General features: G+C 35.3%; 2 protein-coding genes across 5 annotated transcripts in view; both read left to right on the top strand.

Moving 5' to 3' along the window:
• Positions 1-5,175, top strand: part of LOC138713722 (insulin-like growth factor-binding protein complex acid labile subunit) — a 95,884-nt gene extending 90,709 nt beyond the window's left edge. For both annotated transcript variants that reach the window (XM_069846036.1, XM_069846035.1), the window contains exon 2: positions 3,910-5,175. In XM_069846036.1, the coding sequence (XP_069702137.1) occupies positions 3,910-4,999 (1,090 nt within the window). In that variant the 3' untranslated portion in view covers positions 5,000-5,175. The remainder of the gene's footprint in view (positions 1-3,909) is intronic.
• The window catches only part of LOC138713723 (decorin-like), a 48,778-nt gene extending 22,970 nt beyond the window's left edge, over positions 1-25,808 (top strand). Inside the window, exons 1-3 of one of the 3 annotated variants that reach the window (XM_069846038.1) lie at positions 17,136-17,455; positions 23,351-23,417; positions 24,211-25,808. In XM_069846038.1, the coding sequence (XP_069702139.1) occupies positions 24,224-25,444 (1,221 nt within the window). In that variant the 5' untranslated portion in view covers positions 17,136-17,455; positions 23,351-23,417; positions 24,211-24,223 and the 3' untranslated portion in view covers positions 25,445-25,808. Of the gene's footprint in view, positions 1-17,135; positions 17,456-23,350; positions 23,418-24,210 lie in introns of those variants that run through there. The other 2 variants (XM_069846037.1, XM_069846039.1) reach the window with 2 other exon arrangements.
• The last annotated feature ends 323 nt before the right edge of the window (positions 25,809-26,131 follow it).

Here is a 26,131-nt window from a genome sequence, read left to right as displayed (position 1 = left end):
ACGGATAGCCTATCCAATTTTGTGCCATTTTATTCCACTCACAACTACCGTCAGTCCCTACGCGCCGGTCGTCCTTGAGCTAATTGTCGCTTCGCTCCGAACCACCGCATCCCTCCGTATTTCCCCTGTTCCAATTTCGGTAGTACCGGAGATCACCGGTGGAGAGCTTTATTCGTAATCTCCGATTCCTCCGCGGTAGTAGTCACTCCGATGAGCAGCACTGTATGTATGTATGTATGTATGTATGTATGTATGTATGTATGTATGTATGTATGTATGTATGTATGTATGTATGTATGTATGTATGTATGTATGTATGTATGTATGTATGTATGTGTGTATGTGTATGTATGTATAGATGTATTGTAATGTATGTGTGTATGTAAATAAAATTTTAAATTATGGTTTATTTAACGACACTCGCAACTGCCGAGGTTACATCAGCTTCGCCGGTGTGCCAGAATTTTGTCCCGCAGGAGTTCTTTTACATGCCAGTAAATCTACTGAGTTTCTCTGCACTAAATCTGCTAGATAGCCTACTTAGAAAAATGAAATAACTGTTGTCGGACTGGTTAGCCTCCCTGCCTTCCAACGTGTCGATCCGTGTTCGATTCCATCTGAGTAAGGAAGAAATTTGTGGTGGACAAAGCGGGCGCGCGGAGTTTTTCTCGGGGTTCTCCCGTTTCCTCTCATCATGTCATCAATACACCTCAACACCCTCATTCCAAGAATTCCGAGCCAGTCCTCCAAAACAAATACAAATTAATGATTGATAGTTGTACACATTTATTTTTAATAAACGCTATTACTGCTACATGAAAAACTGAAAGCATATTACTAAAACTCTAAAACTTTAAAATAACTCATAATTAGGAGAATAGGTATTTTACGCACCAAAACGTCCATACCAAATGTGCAGCTATTTTAGTTTAATTTATTCCTGCAAAAGAAATAGGGATTTAGTCTAAAATCCGAGGTCTAATTATATTCGGAATATGTATGATAAGAACTTTCTTGTGTTAAATATTAACGTACCTTGTTAACATGTTTCGACCTATTTTCGGTCATCTTCGGAACTGGTCGTTGTTGGTCTTGGCGCCTCTTGTTTCCTGTGTGGGTGCGTTCATAGTGTAGAGTCAAAGAGTGTATGTGTTTTGAAATTGGGTTATGTGTTGAGAATATCGTTGGTATGTGTTTTCGTGTCTGTATATTTCATATTGTTCTAGTGTGTCGAGTTTCTGGCTTTTTGGTTGGATGTGCAGTATTTCCATGTCTGTGTTGATGTCTCTGTAGGTGTGATTGGCATTTGTGATGTGTTCTGCAAATGTGGAGGTGTTTTGTAATTTTGTTATGGCTGTGATGTGTTCTTTGTAACGTGTTTGAAATGATCTGCCTGTCAGAGACATCAACACAGACATGGAAATACTGCACATCCAACCAAAAAGCCAGAAACTCAACACGCTAGAATAATATGAAATATAAAGACACGCGAAAACACACCCCAACGATATTCTCAACACACAACTCAATTTCAAAACACATACACTCTTTGACTCTACACTACGAACACACCCTCACAGGAAACAAGAGGCGCCAAGACCAACAACGACCAGTTCCGAACCGAAAAAGGTCGAAACATGTTAACAAGGTACGTTAATATTTAACACAAGAAAGTTCTTATCATACATATCCCGAAATGATACAGTGTTAAAAGTTGTGTGATCAAGATGTCTAATTATAGCATATTTTATGCAGTATACATATGTTTGTAAACATCGCAGATAATGTTGTACGTGTTTTAACAGTGTGAAATATTGATCTCAACTGTACCGCCCCTACTTGTCTGTTGGAGTCCACAGCGGGGACGTTTGGCAAGAAAGCGTAAGGCTATTCCATCAATTTAACTGTTACCACGTTATTCGCAAATTAAATATACGATAATTTTAGAGGTGTAACAATATTTTAACACATGAACTCGCTCTAGTTCTCAATGAAATTGTATTCAGTTAATTAAAAGGAACTAAGTAGTTACTAATTCCCAAAAAACATTTATAAATAGTTCATGGGAACAGCCCCCATTTATTCAATGCTTGCTTCCTAACGTGGAATCCCCTATAGCCTCAACTATATTAGCTTTGCACCCTTCTTTGTGGTGTAGTATCATGGATCTACAAATCAGTTCTACCCTTGTTAAGGGAAGGTTGCAGACCCCCGAGGCTTAAATCATAACTTGAAGGATATTGGACCTTTGAAGTGTACATCTAATAAGGGAGCCTGCATATCAACATTGATGAATATACATTGCAGGTAACAGTCTCAGCTTCAAACTGAAAGCTGAAAGCTTCTTAGAAGTGGGTCATCTTTAATGAGAATAGAAACACGGCACTATCTTTGTTTTACTACAAAGAACTCGTCCTCTGTTGATACTTCAAATAAAGAAAACCCATGTTGAATCTTTCGTACACTACTTTTAACACTGAATATAAATAATTGATTAAATGGCGATCTTATTCATGTTAATTGTGTAAGCATGTGCAGCTTACAGCTGTTTCGGTGCTTCTTCACACCATCCTCAGAGCCTACTAGATCTCGGCGTCATCTCGAACTTCGCTGCCTGTTGTTTGGGTGCTTCGATTGTTGAAAAGTGTTGAAATGTGGTGTCAAATAGTGTGTGTGTTCTGAAATTGATATGTGTGTTGAGAATTTGATCATGGTGTGTTTTAGTTTGTATATTTCATATTGTTCTAGTGTGTTGAGTTTCTTTTTTTTGGGTTGTATGTGTAGGATTTCCATGTCTGTATTTATGTTATTGTATGTGTGGTTAGCATTAGTTATGTGTTCGGCATATGTAGATGTTACACAGAAATACAACATAGCATACAGAACAGAAAACACACTACAAAGACATCTCAACACACAAACAACACAAACAAATAAATACAACCACACAGGTGTATAAAAACTCACATGCAATAGTTGCGACAGTACTAAAACACACCCTGATCAAATTCTCAACACACAGATCAATTTCAGAACACACACACTATTTCACATCACATTTCAACACTTTTCAACAATCGAACGCACCCACACAACAGGCAGCGAAGTTCGAGATGACGCCGAGATCTAGTTGGCTCTGAGGATGGTGTGAAGAAGCACCGAAACAGCTGTAAGCCGCACATGCTTACACAATTAACACGAGTAAGATCGCCATTTAATCAATTATTTAAAGAAAACCCGGTCAATTCTTTGCACGAACCTGGTATTCGTGTTATCATACTGTTACCAGCAGTCAATATTCTATTAAAACATTTCATATCGATTTATAAACCGATTGTAGGTGAAATATGACTTCATCAGTCTTCTCTATTGAATTTCTTATGTTTGGCGGGTAGCAAAAGAGTATAAAATATTATTGAACATAATCATCCATAATATCGAAATTGAATAAATATTTTATACGAGCAAGTACGCGATTATTGTAACAACTACGCCTCACAAGACTAGGTCTACAAAGGGGCATATACTTAGAAGAAACTACAAGTGAATAATAAATATTAGGTACAGTACTTTGTTGACTAGTTTTTAGCCTGTTATTGGCTATCTTCAGAACTGGTGGTGCTGGTCTTCGCGCCTTTTATTTGTGTTTCCTTGTTTCTGATTGAGGATTAGGATTTATGAGTCCGGGGTCCGGACTCATTTCACCGGCATTATCACCTTCATCTCATTCAGACGCTAAATAACCTAAGATGTTGATACAGCGTCGTAAAATAACCTAAAAATCATTAAAACTAAAAATTAAAACGTTATAAGCTATGTCTCATACTTTTTTTCTCTCTATAGATTTTAAACTTCTCTCATAATGGAACACTAATAATAGAATGCTGAAAATCATAATTTAACTTTCAGATTCGTCATGATGAAATTTGCTGCAACTTTGGTGCTTTCGTGCATATTCTTCTCGCTGTCAACAACTACGACGGCCAAGTGCCCAAGTACTTGTGTGTGCACGTCGAAGGAAACAACCTGCGTGAATGCATCTTTATCGGCAATACCGACAGACCTAAGCAAAGACACAGTCAAACTTAACCTCTCTTTTAATTTTCTGGCGTTACTTCATAACGGAGACTTGAGACATCTGAACCGTTTGAAGATTTCTCATCTCAGCAATAACGGCATTGAAACAGTGGAGTCCCAGGTGTTCTGTTCAACAGTGGAATTAGTGACTCTAAACTTGAGTCACAACAGAATGTCCACATTAAATGATGACATGTTTCGCTGCCTGAACAAGTTGAGATATTTGTACCTGAATAACAACAACATTAGTGCACTCCCTCGTGATCTCCTTCAGAACAACACAGAACTTACAAAATTAGACATAAGCAGTAATAAAATTCAGGCTATTCTTCCCGATACCTTTCAGGAAAATGAACAACTTTCATTGATATTGATACAGAATAATACTTTGTTTCCAGTCTCCAAGTGGGCATCTCTTGGGGACCACCGTTTGGATGTTATAGATGTTGATTTCTGCAAACAGTCAATTTTATCATACCAAAAAATAAATATTCTGCGTAATATGCGTCTTGGTACCAACGACGTGGTTGAAGGCTGGCAGTTGCTAACGAATAAGGTTTTGTCCAATGATGAACAAGATTTAATAAATATTATAAAGGCCAAACTTAGCCCATTTGGTTATACTCTGCACGATTATTTGGTTTATAATGTTACGAAGAATGCAGTTACTACGTCTTTTGGAATGTCCGTCTTGTGTCACTGTGATCTTCAAGACGTTTGGTTTTGGTGTCGTGAGAACTCGACGGAATGCGCATCACCTGAAGATCAATACGAAATTCTTGAATGTAATCCGAAACTTGAGTTAAGAGCAAGCATTGAAAAAACAATAGCTTCCAGTGGAATAAAATGTTGTAGCATAGTTATAATGACCCTACTTCCACTTTCAATTCCATTTTTCATTATAGTGTTACATCATAATTAAGGTTGAATATAAACACTGATGAAAATTGTTTTGAACATAAAAGTTTGATTAGATTTTATTTAATATATTTTAATACTGTAAAGTTATTTTGCATTATTTAAATTTATTGATGACGTACTTCACTTGAAGTGTAGTTTTTTTAAGGTATTGGCATATAAATTTATTATTTAGTAATATTTTGTTGTCTGTTAATTATTATACTGGGTGTTCATTTCAAAGTGTATCATGACGTCACTGTTGTGAGTCAGCGATTTGAAGCGAGTTTCAGCTTTTATGTCAGAGAAGTTGCTTATTAATCAAGCCGTTCAATCTGAACTTGAGAACGTGTACGGTATAACTTGAACGTCGTAGCAACAGATGGATGTCTGTAAAGTCTGTGTGCTACCATAACCTCTTTCGAACTGTGTTTAGCGCGGCCAAGTCGTACGCAGGGTATTTGTTATCGGTTGCGTACGGTAACATTCCACAATACAAATCAAATGCTTCGTGTCCATGTTGACCGCCGACGTTAATGTAAACAAATATGTAAGTAATCGTCTTAACCCTCTCCCCATATCCCGACAGTAAGAAAAAAACTCACCTCAGTACGTGTTTCCAAACAGTTCACATTCCTGCCACTACCGGCGTTACCGTACATATCGGTAAGACTCTTCTGAATGAACGCCGTACTTGCTAGGCAACTTCTCTGACACATAGGTTATACGCCTCTGTGGAATTGTAGGAAGATTGAATTCTCTAGGCTCATCGACTATGCATATGACGGCATACAGCGAGCCATGAAAAACTTTGAACTGAACACCCATTATATCTCAGACGCCTATGCAAGACATCATCATCGAAATATAAAACGGGAAAAGTAGTGCGATGTTCCAGAATTATGTCAAACGACTGAAAACCATTATCGCTTTGATCATACTTTTGGCATTCGAGATATTTTCCTGTCCTATTGGAAAATCTTATCCTCCTGAGTCCTGGAGTATGGTATGCTATACTTCATACATGCATTTAGTTTCAAATTTGGCACTAGGTGGAATCGTTATCGATCACTTCTTTTCTGTGCTCGTCAAGCTCCTGACATCTCTTGAGACTTACAGGAAGCACAAGAACTTCGATTCAATCATTGCAATACATGTTTCAACTATTTGTAAATGAAAATAGCGACAAGCAACTCAACGCCAAGGCACCATAGGACATGCTTTCGAAGTAAGAACACAGTAAACGTTATATTTTATGAGTAAAAAAATTATATACGATTATATGCAGAGACCCGAAGTATAGCACACTATGTTCGGCTTAAACGTATAACATTTCATTATTTTATTACTTGAAAAGTATTGTTGATATTTACACTCGGTTTGCTTCTACAGTTAGGGTAACTCAAAATGTTTCCTGTGTTTCCATGGCGGGAGTGTACATCTCATGCGCAAACTACGTCGTTCGCGGAAGTAGCCAGTTAGCGCCAGTAACCATGTGGAGTCCACAGCAGAAGGCATTCTGTGTGCTTTCTCTCGCGGAGTTGAAATCTGTTTTTTAAACGAATTTATTTTTTATCAGACAATCTATCAAAGGTAGAGAAGTGATCTTGCATCATATTGTAGATATAACATACATAAATACACTAAACATTTCATCACAGAATATTGGGAAATGCATAATCACTGCACAGTGAAATGAATTTTGAAAAAAAAAATGTAAATAATGCTTTTTTTAATCGTAAAAATAAATTTTTTTCATATTGCACTATCACCTTTACTTTTTAACTTTGCTCTAGAATATGCCATTAGGAAAGTTCAGGATAACACAGAGGGTTTGGAATTGAACGGGTTACATCAGCTTCTTGTCTATGCGGATGACGTGAATATGTTAGGAGAAAATCCACAAACGATTAGGGAAAACGCGGAAATTCTTGCTGAAGCAAGTAGAGCGATAGGGTTGGAAGTAAATCCCGAAAAGACAAAGTATATGATTATGTCTCGTGACCAGAATATTGTACGAAATGGAACTATAAAAATTGGAGATTTAACTTTCGAAGAGGTGGAAAAATTCAAATACCTTGGAGTAACAGCAACAAATCTAAATGACACTCGGGAGGAAATTAAACGCAGAATAAAAATGGGAAATGCCTGTTATTATTCGGTTGAGAAACTTTTATCCTCCACTCTTCTGTCAAAAAGTCTGAAAGTTAGAATTTATAAAACAGTTATATTACCGGTTGTTCTGTATGGTTGTGAAACTTGGACTCTGACTTTGAGAGAGGACAGAGATTAAGGGTGTTTGAGAATAAGGTTCTTAGGAAAATATTTGGGGCTAAGAGGGATGAAGTTACAGGAGAATGGAGAAAGTTACACAACGCAGAGCTACACGCATTGTATACTTCACCTGACGTAATTAGGAACATAAAATCCAGACGTTTGAGATGGGCAGGACAAGTAGCACGTATGGGCGAATCCAGAAATGCATATAGAGTGTTAGTTGGGAGGCCGGAGGGAAAAAGACCTTTGGGGAGGCCGAGACGTAGATGGGAACATAATATTAAAATGGAAATGAGGGAGGCAAGATATGATGGTAGAGACTGGATTAATCTTGCTCAGGATAGGGACCAATGGCGGGCTTATGTGAGGGCGGCAATGAACCTACGGGTTCCTTAAATGCCAGTAAGTAAGTAAGTATTAGCAGAAGGACAGAGTTTTACACATACCAATTTTCATTATTGTACAAGGTACAGTAATGGAGGAAAAAATGTTAAATATTTCCAAAATTTTACTGCTGTAAGATGTACCTGACCCCTTAAAAGAGAAAAAAAAAATATTTTAAGTAGAAATATAATGTTGTCACATCAACAAGGAAGCTACGGGAGTTTCGGCCAGCTTGATAAACGTTTTGAAGGAAGGGGCAGCGTCATTGTCTACCACAGTTGGAGTCCGACTAGTGTAATCCGGCCTAGCGAGCAGCTCGTATAGTGATGACGTCTCCTTCTCCATGGCCACGTAAGTATTGGAAAAGTCGAAGGTATTTTTGTAGGTGGTCGAGCTATAGTTGCAACCCGAGTTAAACCTCGAGAGGATCGCAATCAGCCTTTCAAGACATATGTTACATACTATTTTTATACAGGGACATCATTTTATTTTTACTAACATTTTTAATATTAACTTGCCTATACCTCTGGATCAACGCCGTTTGCTACCCCCTTCCATGACGGGAATTCGATTATACTCGCGTAATAGACAAACAAATCACTTTACTAGGTATAGGAGGGAAGAAAAGTAGCTTATCCATTTACGTAAACTAGAAAATATTGCGCTTTTGAGTTTGATCATTTTCATTAGGTTTTTGTTTAATCAAAATACAGTACAGTATTAACAGTCAGTGTTTTTACTCACGAACTGAGCTGTCCATGTGGACGTATTCATTATGCTGTGTATATTATATTGTCTACAGCACATTAGCGTACGATATAAATAATGAAGTTAAATTGAAAAATAATCATAATATGGATATTTAAACACACTTTTTTTTTAAATAGTGGCCGTTCATTTCGATACAGGCTTCAATTATAATGTGCATATTATCGCACTATAGACTATTGTACGTAATCCCAATTACCAGTTTCGTCCTTGTAACTAGTAACTCATGTTGAAATAATTCTGTACCTACCCTATAAAAGAGTATCTTACGTACTGTAAATTCAATCTTCACTTCTGCCCGATCCGAAAAGATAAAATTACTCAGACACACAATCTACTGTCCGTCCAAGTGGTTATGTCGCAGGGTCGTAGAAAGGGAGGAAATCACGTGACAGTTAATTACTTAACAAGGCCCTTTTATTTAAGTTATTTTAAACAGTTCTATAATACGGGCTCGTATAACGTAGACGTCCAATTCCTAACAGAAATCAATGTTCTCAGAAAAGAGCTAAGACAGCCTAGCCACTAGCTGGCGAATAAAAGCTGGTGGGGGAAACCGGGATGCGACGTAGGCAAATGGACGACAGTACCTGTGCGAAAATGATTCAATTTTGAAGCTCTTTCGTCACTGGAAAACGCGAATATATTTTTGGAACGTACTGTTTTCTATGACCGTAAGGCTACTATGACTGTATATGCGGTCTTGGATCTGTGTGGAGGATGGTTCAACTTCATTAGTAGAAGGGGTGGGAGTGAAGTACATTCAAAAACTCAGGCACAATAAAAATTGAAGTAAAAATAAAATGGTGTCCCTGTACAACTATATCGTAATGTAAGTAAGACGTAGTAGAAGTGTAATAGTGTGTAATAATCACAGTTATATTAAAAATGCTAACCGTAATGAAAAAGACTGGATTTATTTCATATTCTCGTAGCATTAAGATCTCTACTATCTTTAATTAACGTTTGAGGATTTCCTCTATTCACATACAAAATATCGAATTATATTTTACAAACGTTACTTACACTTAACTAATCTTCTGTTAAATCCTAATAAATGTTGTTTTATGACGTATTCTAAAAATAAGATAATTACTCAACATTCGTATGAAATTAATGATGTGAAATTACTTAGAGTAGAATCATTTAAGACAGGAGAATGGAGAAAGTTACACAACGCAGAACTGCACGCATTGTATTCTTCACCTGACATAATTAGGAACATTAAATCCAGACATTTGTGATGGGCAGGACATGTAGCACGTATGGGAGAACCCAGAAATGCATATAGAGTGTTAGTTGGGAGGCCTCAGGGAAAAGACCTTTGTGGAGGCAAAGACGTAGATGGGAAGATAATACAGGTTTGGGCGGATAAAACCGGCCCCATCTCATGTCATATGATTTGGAAAATAAATTATGTAGTGTATTGATTTCTTTTCTTTCTTTTTTCTTGAAAATGTAATTATGTTGGCTATACTGTATCTTCCACGTGTTTTGTGTCATTGTTGTTACGCCGTTGTTGCTTAAAACCTCTTCTGGTTGCTGTTTAAAAGTCAGACGTTCTAAACACACGTAAAGAGTTGTTTTTAAAGTCAGACGTTCTAAACACATGTAAAGAGTTTTCCTTTAAATAAGCATGACTTATTCAATACCAGAGCGAATATTCATTGTGGAGGCGTACGTACAGACCAGCTATATTAAGGAAACACAACAATTATTCAGAGACAAATATCCGCTTCGCTCAGTACCAGCGAAAAGCAGCATTCAGGAATTGCATCCGCAGTATCACCCATGAGGAATTGACACGTGTTTTCATGAACCTGTTGAAACGTGCACAGAAGTGTCTCGATGCAGATGGAGGGCACTTCCAACATTTATTATGAAGGTAAATGCATTTTATTTTCATTCCATTTGAAGTCTGTTTCAAATCATTAGTACCTATCAATGTCATAACACGGGCCGGTTTTATCTGCCCAACCCTGTATTAAAATGGATTTGAGGTAGGTTGGATATGATGATAGAGACTGGATTAATCTTGCTCAGGATAGGGACCGATGACGGGCTTATGTGAGGGCGGCAATGAACCTGCGGGTTCCTTAAAGCCATAAGTGACTAAGTAAGTAAGAAAGAATTATTTAAGGATTTGGGTATTGATTTTACACATAACTTATGTTTTAAAATGTGGTAACGTGGTAACTGATGCCTATAGAAAATTAGGATTTATAACGAGAAATACAAAGGAATTGAAAAATATAAATACTATTGACACTGTACTCTGTATAAAACTCTAGTTAGAAGTAAACTAGAGTACGCGTCTATAATATGGTCACCTCAGTTCCACTCCCATCAAATTCAAATAGAAAGAATACAGAAAAATTTTTACGTTACTTATATTTTTAAAAAACATCACGTGTCATCTTATGAAAAGCAAATTTCATGTAATAATTTCATTTTTTAAATTTAATTATAAAACTTTAAAATCTAGACGATTAATAAATAGCCAAATTTTACTCTATAAGACTGTTAATGGTGTATTGAATAACTGTGGTTTTCTTAAATTCCTTCACTTCAATGTAAAAAGAACAGAATTAGGCCTACGTCATAGGTAACCTTTTGTTAGTCCAATTCCTAGAACTATTTTCTTCAAGAACTCTCCATTGTTTGTTATGTGTAATACTTACAACTCTCTGTCTTTAAACTGTGATTCTCAATAAATTAGATTTCAGTTTATCAGTTTAAAAATGTCATACAATTTTAAAAAGAACTATATTTCCTTAGGTATTTAAGTTATGAATAAGTGTATTGTAATGTTTTATTCTAATTTTGAAATAGTTGTGTATTATTATCCTATTGACATTTGGCACTAATATTAACTCCAATATTATATTCTAGCATCCATTATATATATCTTTCTTTCGTTTGTGTCGCTTGTTTTGTTTGTTTCATTATTATGCATTTTGTATATAAATTTTATCAGTGTAAGCCATCTATAATTAGAAGCTTGCTCCTGTTGGTGGTGAAGTTTAAATAAATAAATAAATTTAAATAAGTAAGTAAATAAATATCATCTCACTAACTCCATTGTTCGCGAATTCATAATTAGGTATGTCTCTAAATTAAGAAATAGGCCTATAAAAGATGGAAAGCGTGCAAAGTTCAAGTTTGCAAGTTATATTCTTCCGCGAGCGTTTGGATTTTATGTACACTTTCCACCTGGGATCTGCAAGCATGAGTGACGTTACGCGGTGGGTAGTACCCACTGGGTAGAAGCAGTACTGCTATTAGTATATGCTCGCGCATGCGCACACTTGTTTTACAGACGAAGCTAACTGCCGTTATGCTTTCAGATTCCAGGCGACTATACTATTTCCAACTAAAAACCCGAGTCACACGGGGATAGTTTACAGGAGTCAAGTGCTTGAAGCCTCTAAACTTGATGCTATATTTGTGATCACACGGAGACATTAAACTTGAAACCATGCTTGAAAAAAAGCGCGCGCTGAATGTTGTATTCGTAGTGGTGTTTGAATTCTTGTATTCTGTTATAGTTAATAAAAATCAATAGTGAACTGGCGTTTTTAGTTTGGTGAAACTGAAGATGCCACCAGCACATATTCAGGCATGAGTGCAGCTAATTGGCGCCTTGTTATTGTATGAATTACAAAATATTCTTGAAAAAAAGGAAAAAAGAACATGGGTTAAGAAATGGATTCGTAGAAGAATTATGCACGGTGCATCTAATACCTTGTTGAAAGAATTAGCTGAAGAAGATCCTGCAGAATACAGGAAACATCTCAGAATGAGTCCTGTTTTAAGGGTTTTTAACTTTTTTTCGAACCACTTCTACGTCTGTTTTCGAAACCTTGTTCCATGAGTTCACTGACTAGTTTCTGGAATACTAATTCCCGCTTGTTTTTATTGAGGTATTCTTTGTCACGTATATTCCATACAAGTTCATACTTCTCATAAACTTCCAAAAACTTTATGATATCGTTTGAATTCCACTTAGGGGCGCTCATTATTAATTACTATTAATTTACTTCGACAATAGGCCTAAAACTACAAACTTTCTACTAGCCAAGTTGGTACAAGTTCGCATTCACACGCGGGAAGTGGTGGAGTCAAGTTGGTCACGTGACGGGAAAGTGGACACAAAAGTTGAAGGGGTCGTCAACTCAAATTCTGCTTGACCGCTAAGTCACAACTTAACTGTCTCGACCACATCACACGGGGAAAGTTGAAGGAAAGTCGACTTGCTCTAAGCACTTGACTCCTGTAAACTATTCCCGTGTGAATTAGCCTAAAGATTTAAGTAGACATAAACAAAACCGAAATGTATTACTCCGCAATCGCAAGCTAGTTACCAAAGCAGCCACCAGGGCGCATTATTTTCAGCAAGTGAGCACGCAGGGCAGCCATCATCTGATATACTGCAGACAACATTTCAACACATTCATTAAACTAACCAGTAAAATGCTCACAGAGCGTTAATAACAAGACTTACATGATTTTAATAAAGTTAAAATGTTATTAATATAATGATTAGATTCTACCCTATATCATATATGTAACAGATATGTCGGGGTCATAGGCTTTGAGGTTAACAACTTTTGTCAGGTTTACTACGCTGCCATCTAGTTGTTACATAAGGAGTCACGTCATAATACCCATTTGAATTGCATTAGCGACTGTGCTGCCATCTCGTGTTCGTTTACGGCGGACGGGTGGCGATCCTGGCGGTTGTTTTCTTCAAAGTGCTGCCGATTTTAACGTAGCGAGGAGTTATATGTTACATATATGATCTAGGATTCTACTTACGTTAGTGTGTGAACTCGTATACTATTAATCGGAACATGATAGCGGCTCTATCCCCTCCATATCCGACACAACCACAACACTATAACACACGCTTCGTGTACTGACTGCTTTAACAATAGGCTACTTCAATACAATACAATAATCACTGTCGTCTGCCACGAACAAACTGTAACTAAGACACTGACCTCGACCTCAGATGGTGCGAGAAAGACGAAGTCGGGAATTCACAAAGGCATCTTTCACGTGATCAAGGCATGCATCTCTCACGAGATCGTTCTCGGATCTCACACACGCTAGAGGCAGAGGGGAGACGAATTTTGTGCTGACAGACACGGTGATTCAATAACACAGGGATATCAAAGAATTTTCATTAGCTAGATATATGCGCGTTGATATCGAAGAGTTCAGTATTTCTCTACTGGGAATAGTGGATTTTCTTTTTCCGTAGATTCGTGATTAAATGTTATTCTTTGAAGAGCGGAGAATTTCTTTAATTCTACAGAAATTTCTTTGAGGTTGGCAACACTGAATCTCGCACTGTGTTGATGGGGCATGGTTGCGCCCTGTGACGTCGCCAGGATCAGGGCAAGAGGGGTGCGGATGGGGTGCGAGATTTAAAAATGGGGTGCGAGCTGTAAAAATGTGGTACATAAAAAATCCAAAATGTTCTCTCATGCACTTGCGCGCATACTATACATATGTTTACTAATATTACTATGTATTAGTATTATTATTATTATTATTATTATTATTATTATTATTATTATTATTATTATTATTATTATTATTATTGGTCAGCATATCTATAACGATATATTAAGAGACGTAGTTTTTTTCACATCCAAGAAATTGTTTGTTTCTGTTCTTCAAAATAATTTATGCCTAGTACTTTTTTTTAATAAATTGCCTTTTGGGGTGCAGAAAGGGGTGCTCCGATTTTTTATGGGGTGCTTGCGCACCCTTTCGCACCCCCCTAGCGACGTCCCTGGTTGCGGCCCACGGTCAGGTAAGATTCAGCAGATAAAAAAGGGTCCCTGTTTTGTGGGCATAGTTGCGCTCCGTTCCTATCAGGCAGAGAAAAGGGGCATGGCATAGTTGCGCCCCGTAGAGAAAAAGACATTACAAGAACTCGAGACTCGTAATCAACCAATCTTATTGATTTCTTATTTGATTTAATATTCATCATCGATACCGTTAAAATGAACACTATGCAGTTGGCAGTACTTTATTAACTGTTTTTCTATTGTTTATGCTGTGATTATCGATAGCCTACCGTTAAAATGAACACCATGAAGTTGGCAGTACTTTATTAGCTGACATATTCAAATGAGTGAGTCGTTGAAGTATGGGGCCTTAGCAATCTTGACATTTTATTAGTGATTTTCACACCGTCTGTGGCGTATAGTGAGGTTAATTTAAAATGAATGTTAAATTTAGTGAAAAGGGTAAAGAATTAATAATTCACAATGGTTCTAAGTTTCAATTTGTTAAACCCTGTACCGTACGGTTAAGATATCGGTGTACAAACAAAAAAATGCAGTTCTAGGCCCTATTGCACAGTTCTAGGCCCTATTCAATTTTTAATATATATGAATGACTTATTAAAAATTGACTTGGTGTTCACTATTCTTATGCAGATGACACAGTTTTACTTTTTGGTGGAAAAACCTGGTATGATGCATATAATAATTCAAATAATGGACTTAAATTAATAAAAAAATGATTTGACATAAATTACCTTTCTATCAACGAAAATAAAACCATAATTATTCCTTTCTCATTATCTGAAAAATGTAACAAACCTCCTACATCTATATAAAGTATTAAATTACATAATTCTGATTGTTGTCTTATACAGTGTAAATGTCCGATTATTAAAGAGTCTTCTGATGTTAAGTATCTTAGGCACAATTTTCGATAATCATTTAAAATGGAACCAACACATTAATTACATTTGTAATAAATTACGTAAAATAGTATATTATTTTGTTTTACTGAGGAGTTACTTGTCAATAAGTTTATTACGCACAATATATTTAACTTTATTTCAATCGGTAATTATGTATGGAATTATAGGATGGGGTACCTCATTTAAATCCAATTTTAATCCACTTTATTTATTACAGAAGAAAATAATTAAAATATGTCTTCAAAAACCTATTGATTTTCCATCTCAAAATTTGTTTTTAGACGTTAATGTACTTAATATAAGACAAATTTATTATATTGTATTAATAAAATTCATACATAAAAATTGAAAAAAATTTTGAATCATATTCTCATAGTTATGAAACAAAAGGTATGAATTCTTTAAGATTGTTTGAGCCAAAATGCAACACTGCTACAGTATTTAATCATAGTAGTAATTTAGGTCCAAGAATATATAACAAATTTATATTTAAATATCCTAATCTTGTCAATTCTAATAGTTCTAGTATTAAATTTAAAAAGTTATGTCTGGATTTTATAAAAGTTGAAAAATTGTAAATTTAAATTTATATACTATAATTGCATAGTAGACATAAGACAAATTGTATTGTATACTTATTAGAATCCAGAAATGCATATAGAGTGTTAGTTGGGAGACCGGAGGGAAAAAGACCTTTAGGGAGGCCGAGACGTAGATGGGAGGATAATATTAAAATGGATTTGAGGGAGGTGGGATATGATGATAGAGACTGGATTAATCTTGCACAGGATAGGGACCGATGGCGAGCTTATGTGAGGGCGGCAATGAACCTTCGGGTTCCTTAAAAGCCATTTGTAAGTAAGTAAGTATACTTATTAATTTCAATTGAGGAATCCGCCCCTGAGCACGAGTTCTCCTCTTTCAGGAGCGAGCTAAAGTTTTTTGTGTATATATTATATGTTATGTTATAATTATTAGCAAAATAATAAATAAATAAATAAGTTAAATAAATTAATTTATTGTGTGTCATCGATAAAAAAAAAAATGTTATTTTAAATAGAAAAATTGATCATATGCTACCTGATTTCAGTGCAGCTACCACTATAATATTTTTAAGTAAGTCTAGTTTATTTATTTTACGACAATCACTTTCGTGTGTACTATGCCCATCGGGGCACAACTATGCCATGTCCATTCTGCTACCTGATTTCAGTGCAGCTACCATTATAATATTTTTAAGTAAGTCTAGTTTATTTATTTTACGACAATCACTTTCGTGTGTACTATGCCCATCGGGGCACAACTATGCCATGTCCATTCTGCTTCCTGATTTCAGTGCAGCTACCATTATAATATTTTTAAGTAAGTCTAGTTTATTTATTTTACGACAATCACTTTCGTGTGTACTATGCCCATCGGGGCACAACTATGCCATGTCCATTCTGCTTCCTGATTTCAGTGCAGCTACCATTATAATATTTTTAAGTAAGTCTAGTTTATTTATTTTACGACAATCACTTTCGTGTGTACTATGCCCATCGGGGCACAACTATGCCATGTCCATTCTGCTACTGACTTTTTCGGGGCGCAACTATGCCATGCTTAGGCCTCCGAATTGACCTCGGGGCGCAGCTATGCCATACCGGTGCTGATGTGCTCTGTGAAGCTGCAGGTCACCTTGAGAAGAACTTGATGCCTATTACGCATGCGCGTTGGTACAATACGTTACTATGATTTATCATGCCGTGTCTGAAACTACCAATATAAACATATTGTCTAAATCATTAGAAAGTGTTCTTCTAAGCATGTTTAATTTACCCGTATTCCATGTATATTATACATCTTATTATTTTAGAAGGGACTATTTTAATGTGAGGAAGAAGATGACAAGCATGAGCTTGTAGGCGTTGTGCGTTCAATAGCCAATCAGGAACCATTATGCCACGTGCATTTATTTACATTTCCTTCAATCTTTAGCTGGAAAGAGAGTAGTGTGCAATACCTGGAATTACGAAATCCACGAAGCTACGTATTTGTCTGATCGATGACGACGATGCAAGATGTACATACACGTGTATTATCACCGATAAATTTTATCAGGCATTGCAGTTTTCATCCTCTTTCATGATATTGCTTCATAGAGTTAGTTCATTCGCGGAGTACACATCGTTCAGATTTGCTCTTGTTTGTGAAGTTATCTGCAACTGAATACAACAGCAGTTCTTTAAAATGTCATTTTTGAAGGCAGAACTTCGTTGTTCATTGAGGAAAAACTTGTCTTGCTTTCTGGAACACGAAGATTAAAAATATTTGACTTGAACAAAAGTAAGTATTACCAATATCAAGCTACTTTTTAAGACAAATTTGCCTCTTTAATATTCGTGAGCCATCGGTTACCTCGGATGTTATCGGGCCGGATTCATGCTCTGGTGCAGTTCGAATCCCTCTTGAGTTCATTGCCTGGTTGGATTTCTCTGAGGTTTCCAAACTGTAAGTAGGATAACCAGAAAGGAATACTGTCTAGAAATTTTTACTAATTCCGACAGTTCCTCTAACTTAATATCCACATGTGAAATGTGATTTTTCTAGAGAAAATCAAAACTCGAGTGGGATTTAATTGACTATTACACGGTTAGAAGAAAGTAGGCTATATAAAGATTAGAAGTAACAAAGTGTACAATAAAATATTAATTGGCTTACGAAAATACAACTGTCTTCAAATGTATTATTGTACCATCTCAACATTACGCTAGATGGCAGTAGTGTTTTATGATGATGTTTTCTTGTTACCGATATCAGTTGTGCCAACTATGGAATCATCATTGAACTCTGTGGACTGTTACTAGTCAAGAAGGCTTTGTTGATTCAGTTTCATTTTTATTAAAACATTTGCATTCCATTTCAATCATCCGGATCCCAGTAATCAACGTCACTTGACAGATGATTTTCAATAAATCTTAGTATTAAACAATCTCTGTTACGTGACTATCCATAATATATAGCAGAAGCTATAACAAACATAACCTAAATAATATAAACAAGTGTTAGAAAAGTTTTAATTAGGGATGATGAAATAAACAAGAAACGTTTTAATTAACGATGATGAAATAAAAAATAAACATGGATAATTTTAAAAGAAACAATTATTGAAAGTACAATTTTCAAATTAGAATGTTTTGGTGGTTCAGTTGATGTTATATTGGACGTGTGCGTAAAAGAAGTGAACTCGTTGGTGTACATGGTGTATCCCTCAACTCATTCAGGATTTCCGAATGGTGCTCTTCATATATGACCAGTGATCTTTATTAATTCTTGTTCTTGAATGTCAAAATGCGAGTCATATTTGAAAGTGATGTGCATCGACTGGAGTGGTTTGTAATTTTCTGTTTTTTTGACGGCCAGACCAGTGCAGTTTGAAATGTTGGCAAACAAAGAAACAAATGCTAGGGTAGTGATAAAAATAAACAAATGCTAGGGACGCGATAAAATTAAACAAATGCTAGGGACGCGATAAAATTGTGCGATAAGCGGCCATGATTGGTTGAAAGACGTCCTTTCGTACCGTTTTATTGGTCGAAAGTAGTGTGACGTAGTAAAAGTGTAATAGTCTCCATAATACTATTCTAAAAAAATCAATTTTTTTTTCTGGAGTTAACAGTTGTGATTCTTATATATATATATATATATATATATATATATATATATATATAAAGACGACATTCGGCTAATGATGAACAGTTTTTTAGAATCAATAAAATAGGTAAGGAGTATGGAGGAGTAGGCTAGCTAGGATGGCGAAGTATAATATGTAGAAAATTAGTGAGAGCGGAAATTGAAACGTTCACTTGAACAGACATAATAACGAGCATATTGGACAATGGTGTAATAAGTTTTAGTATCAAGTACTATTAGAAACAGTGTGTGTTCGATATAATCTAAGTGATCGGAAAATCAAGATCAGAGTATTAAAAGTGTCAATTCTGAATGAATTAGAGAAGTGTAATAGGAAGTTAAGTATAACGAGAGAGATAATTGAAAATAGGTGAGGAGTCTGACCGTGGAGGCTAGCTAGGATAGTAAGTATAATATGTAGAAAATTAGTGAGATCTGAAGAAGGAATTGCATACAACAAACAGACATAATAATGAACTTATTGGACAATGGGGTAGTATGTTTTAGTAACAAGTATTATCAGAAACAGTATGTGTTCGGTATAAGTATACTGAAAATCAAGAACAGAGTCGTAAAATTGGAAATTTAGGATGATCTGAATCAAGTTAAGTTTTTAAAGGTGAGAATTATCGAATGATCTAAATCAAGTTGTTAGGTTTTTAAAGATGGAAATAATTGATCAATTTAAAGAGCGTCTATATAAGGTTTATCTGTAATGAACGTAATTGTGGCACCGGATACAAAAATTTGTGAGGTCCACATTACATGGATGTAAATGCTGACAATACAATACAATACAATATATATATATATATATATATATATATATATATATATATATATATATATATATACATTTTTTTTTGATGATGTCAACATTTACATCCATGTAATGTGGACCTCACAATTTTGTATCCGGTGCCACAATTACATTCATTACAGTTATACCTTTTGTAGACGCTCTTATAATTGAACTTTCGACCCCATTAAGTTGATTAGTTTCCCACCTTTAAAATGTAACAACTTAATTTAGATCATTAAAAAATTGGCCACTTTTACGACTCTGTTCTTGATATTCAGTACACTTATATCGAACACACACTGTTTCTAATAACTTAATACTTGTTACTAAAACATGCTACACCATTGTCCAATATGTTGGTTACTGTGTCTGTTTCTTGTGTACATTCCATTTTCAGATCTCACTAATTTTCTACATATTACACTTCGCTATCCTAGCTAGCCTCCCCCACCATACTCCTCACCTATTTTCATTATCTCTATCGTTTTATTTAACTTCCTATTACACTCTTCTAATTCATTCAAAATTGATACTTTTATCACTCCGTTCTTGATTTTAAGTTCACTTAGACCAGGCATGCACATTGTGCTTCTGTCTCTGTGCGATGTGCACTTTCTATTCCCCTACTTGGAGGGAGTGAATCGCATTGGAGGGGAGCGCGACAAGGCTATACAGTATACCTGCAGAGCATATGACCTTTTGTTTCAGTAACACAGTTTCAGTACGGGTGCTGATTTGGCTGTGTCTGTGAAAGAGTTATGATAAATAAAGTGAGGAGTTCACAGATAACGAAGAAGAGAAATTACGAACCATATAACATAATTGTTATAATGTTTTCCTCAGCCAATAATAATTATTTTAAGTATTTTATTAGTAAAGTTCTCAAAATATGATATTGCCAGCGCTTATTTCTTAATCAGTACTCTCACGGCAAAACGAACTTGACAATGGCGTTGTTTTGGAGTCTGTACTAACAATCAATGGTTAGACGACTTATGACTTTCATTTCATAAGCTGGTAAGTGATGAGAATATAGTGAGGAATACATGTGAGGCTCTTGAGGTTGTAAGGAGCGATGAAAGCAACTATTTGCAAGGCGGAAAAATTGTCTGGAAAAATATATAATGGCAAATTTTTCATCTCACGTCACTACATTATTCTAATATACTTACGTTAATAAATCTTTAAACCTGACATAAATAGAATATCCTCGCTTCACAACTTGTGAACTACACTTTTAATTTCTTTCAGTAACGCTCCAAACTTGTCGATACTTGCTCTCAACGTTTTCCAAATAAACTATATATGAATTTAAATTCTAAGCTTAATTTATGTTATGTATTAATATTAATGTTAATTTATATTGACATACAGCAAGGACATTTTTTCAGTATAAAAACTTCACAATGTCCTACTGCATGTAATTAATTGGGAGTATAATATTTTCTTTAACATTTTTGTACCAATGGTCCCAATAAATAATAATAATCGACGAACAATGAAAGAGTAGGATCTATTACTTTAAAATATTTAGTACCTACTACGTAAAATGAAATACTTGTTCGTTTTTGTTGTTTCGAAATTACTGCAATTTTTTTATTCTTCAAATACTATATAAAAATCATATTAATAAATTGTGCTTTACAAACCACTACTTTGTGAAGTATAACTGCGTAAGCCTAAAGTTTCTTGTATTACAATTGTCAAGTATAGACACTGATAATAACCGTGTTTTTTCCTTCTGCTAAGTGTGTTTATAATGTCCAAATGTCTATTTAATCCAACCCTAGAAGCGCAGACTAGATTATTGCACACCCCTCCAGCTAAGAAAGGGTAAGAGCAATACTCGAATGATGCAGTCCGCACAGACCGGCGATCCGCGCACAAAACTGCACATTTAGAGTCTGATTTCTGACATGCCTGATTTAGACTATATCGAACACACACTGTTTCTAATAATACTTGTTATTAAAACATATTACACCATTGTCCAATATGTTCGTTATTATGTCTGTTTCTTGTGTACTTTTCATTTTCAGATCTCACTAATTTTCTACATATTATATTTCGTTATCCTAGCTAGCCTCCTCCACCATACTCCTTACCTACTTTCCTTACCTCTATCGTCTTATCTAACTTCCTATTACACTCCTCTAATTCATATTTCAATTTACTTACTAAGTCCTTAGTCGTCTCTTCCTTAGCCGTCTCTAGACCAGAAACATCCACTTCACCATTTTCTGTGATTCTAATAGAAACTTGTGTGCTGAATTCGAAATTGTGTTTAGATTTTCTCTGTCATGCATAGTTTTCTAGTTATTGGGATTTTAATTTTTTTCTAATATTATTTCGATTAGCCTACTTTTCGCCCATAAACGTCCCTCTCTATGTGGTCATTTTACCCATTACCATTTAGGCTTACTGAGATGTTGATACAGCGTCGTAAAATAACCTACTAAATAAAATAATAATAATAATAATATTATTATTATTATTATAATTATTATTATTCACGTAAACCTGCTTGTACGAATTCTAGATCTGGTAGAGTGAAAGATAAAGCCTCAAAGCCTTAACTCTTCTACGTAAAATAATAGTACATTATACAACGAGCCTATAATGGTAGTAATTAAGACGCGAGTATGTTTATGAAACGAACGCAAACGAGTTTCATAATTTTCATACGAGCGTCTTAATTACCATTATAGGCAAGTTTCATACGACTTTTTATGCTCGATCACATTTCTAACTTGCAATTATTCATAAGTATTCATGTTATTCTTATTTGACTGAGGAGCGGAACTGACCTCGTGCAATACCTCGTAAATTGTGAGATGTGCGCAGACGCGAAAGTATTGATTTTTTCCGAGAAACAATGTTGACATTAACCTTGATATAATCTAGAGAATAAAATAAACATTAATCTTGATATAACCTTGAAATTGAATTAGACATTGAAAAAAGAAATGACAAATTGAATTTATTTGAATAATATTTACAATTAACACTAATTATTATAGTAACAGAACTGACTTTATTTCAAATATAGGTGATTTATTGATTTATTGTTGTCTTTCGATTGCATATCCGAGATTAATCGATACTTACGCTTTCATATTGCTACAGTGGTATTTTCTGATTGGTGGATTTTTTTATTGGATTATTTTACGACGCTGTATCAACATCTAGGTTATTTAGTGTCTGAATGATATGAAGGTGATAATGCCGGTGAAATGAGTCCGGGGTCTAGCACCGAAAGTTACCCAGCATTTGCTCGTATTAGGTTGAGGGAAAACCCCGGAAAAAACCTCAACCAGGTAACTTGCTCCGACCAGGATTCGAACTCGGGCCACCTGGTTTCGCAGCCAGACGCGCTGACCATTACTCCACAGGTGTGGACCTGATTGGTGGAACACCTAAACGTTAATGAATAGGTGTACTTTAATGAGGTGCATTAAAGGGGTGCTACCAGGTGTATAATTACCAAAGCTCGGAACTTGGGGACTTGTGTGTCGTATGCATGGTAAGGTTACAGGTACAACGTACACAAAGCTCACGCTGTAAGCGCTCAAGGACAGTCTATGTACTAAGAAAGTGGTCACATCTACGGACGAGGAAACTGTGTCATGTTGAAGCCAATGACAATCAGAGAATTACAAATAAACGGTCTGTTAGAGGAATTAGAAAATACGTGTTATTCGAATGGGTATTATAGAAGTTTGAAAAAATATTTTTTTAAATTTTAGGTGCAGAATTTCGTGGAGGAATTCGAAGGAGATACATTATTTTCTTCGAATGGAGAGCTTATATCTTGTAAGTTGTGCCACACAAACTAAAGGCTGGAAACGGCATTAATTGAAAGACATTGCAGTCCCTTAAATCGGTGGAAAATTTGTCCATAGCCATGGATCAGGTCGTAGAGGGATCTGCCCTAGTAGTGACACACAAATTGAAACTATTTTCGAGAAAAATTTGGGATATGCTTATCTTTCTCAGATATGAGATCAGCTAGCAACTGCTGAAAATCGAACAAAAAACAGTGACAGTTAAAACATTTATTTTAAGTTTGCTCCCATCATTTCATGTGACGTGGAAATAAGTTTTTTCTCGTTTCAAATCATGTTTAACTAACAGGCGAAGAAGTTATGGGTTCGAAAATCTTCGAATGTTCGTAGTCATACACTGTAATAAAATATACAGAGCAGAACAGTAAATTTGATATATTGCTCATGTTTATTTTTATTATACATGCTATAAAATTACGTGTTTTGACCTACCATAATACTATCAATATGTTGTTCCAGCTAGTAACCACTTTTCTAGCAGACCTGACAGTACCTCCGTACGGGAAGCGGGAGTTTGTTGACATTGAAGTCCGGTCGTTTAACCATGTGCAAAGACACAAGTCCCCAAGTTCCGAGCTTTGATAATTACTACATTTCGGCATGGTCGAGCACAAAATAAATTATATCATTATTATTATTATTATTATTATTATTATTATTATTACTATTATTATTATTATTATTATTTTTTTTTTAATTTAATTTTATTTTATTTTAATTCTGAACCCGAATAAGACACAAGTCTTATGCTGTGTTTACAGTTACAGGTACAATATGACCAAGGTTATTGCTCCATGTCTGATGGTATTCACAGTCCTCTGTCTGTGTTGCTGCAGTCAGACATATTGTCCACACAATTGCGAGTGCGTGCGTCGTGAGACATCATGCTGGTACGCCTCCTTGTCCAGTGTACCACAAACCTTGAGCGAGGACACCATAAAACTGAATCTCACCTATAACAACATCCAGACTTTAAGGAAGAATGAAACAGGGCGTTTTCCCAGTCTAAAGATAGCCCTCCTTCTCCACAACCACATTGCAACTCTGGAGTCTCAAATATTCTGTATGGCAAAGGAACTGTCAACTTTAGACTTAAGCAAAAATGAAATAAAATACATTGATCATGAAGCGTTCAATTGCTTACAAAAGCTACAACGTTTGTACCTGAACGACAATCAAATATATTTCATCGAGTCTCATCTCTTCAAAGACAACAGCGTTTTAACAATGCTTGATCTTGGAAACAATAATATAGGAATTATAGACAGTTATAATTTCCAGTACAACCATTTTTTGACAATTCTACGCGTAGAAAACAATCCTATTATTTTGTATCCTCCTTCAGTTTATTTCTCAGTTACTCCATTTAATGTACTTGACATTAATTTCTGTAATTTAAAATACCCTTCGCTTATTTCCTTCCAAAATATATCCCGACTAGAAGACCTCAGATATAATATCAACATTGATATCGCAGTAACAGATTTTTTGTCACAAGCTGACGTTCATAGCAACATCGATTTAATGAACGTCTTCCAAACCAAACTGCGACAAATAGGATATAACCTAGACGATTATATCAACTACAACTCCACCATTTCTGCTGTTACTACGTCATCAAATATTCCTGTGTTATGTTACTGTGATAGTAAGGCAGTATGGTTTTGGTGTAGTGAACAACTCAAAAAATGTCCGCGCTCTGTCCGACTGGAAGATATGTACCAATCCCTGGCATGCTATCGAAAACGTAGCGAATTGTCAGATGATAAAAACCATGATTTTGATCCTGGGTTTAAGAACAGTGAAATAGACGGAGAAATGATTTTATATGTATCAGCAGGTGCAATATTGTTGACTGTCTTAGTTCTTTCAGTTATAATAGGTTTGCTGATTGTGAGACGAAGGAGAATGAGAGAGAGAGAGGAAACTGGAAGTATTTGTGCTCGCAGTTCATTTGTTTATAAGGATTTACATATTGAAAGAATTCGTAACTAATTGAAGCGGTGAGATCAATAACCATTCAAGTCCATTTACACAAGTTTCGAGAAAAATGCAAAAAAAAAAAAACCTTTTTATTTCTTACCTAATTACAATTTTTTCACGTAATTTTTTCTGATTAAATTAGAGATCAATACGAAGTAATATACCAATTTTTAAAGTTGTAAAACTTGTGGAAATATCCAAAAATTAATTTCAAATTTGCAAAAGATGAATGGTTATTGATCTCAATCACTTAAATACTTGTTATGATAATTATTTTATTGATAAAAATGCTCTAATATTTATACATATTTCTGTAAGTTTCATCTGAATGAGATGAATAATAATAATTGTTAATAAAAATGCATTTATTACTTGTCATATTTGTTTTAAGGGGAGAGGATGGTATTTTTTTAAACTTTTTTTCCTATTTGGTGTAAATTATTAATTTTTTGTATGTAGAGAAGTCATATCTGTGGCAACTGAACCAAATAAAAATATTTTGAAAAAAATTATTTGGGGGCCCAAATTTGAAAAAAAATATACCCTTGCAGGATTGTAGTAAAACGGATATATCTAAACCTTTTTTAAAGATAGAATCAAACAGTTTTTGCAACATATTTGCAAAAGTATGTTTTACAAGCTGTCTGTAACAGAATTTTGATATTAGTCCGTGCTTTGTAAAATAAACAATTAAAATTT

The sequence above is a fragment of the Periplaneta americana genome, chromosome 14, assembly GCF_040183065.1.
Source record: "Periplaneta americana isolate PAMFEO1 chromosome 14, P.americana_PAMFEO1_priV1, whole genome shotgun sequence".
NCBI lineage: Eukaryota > Metazoa > Arthropoda > Insecta > Blattodea > Blattidae > Periplaneta > Periplaneta americana.
Note: the sequence above shows the minus strand (reverse complement) of the source record. Positions and strands in the feature narration are given on the sequence as shown.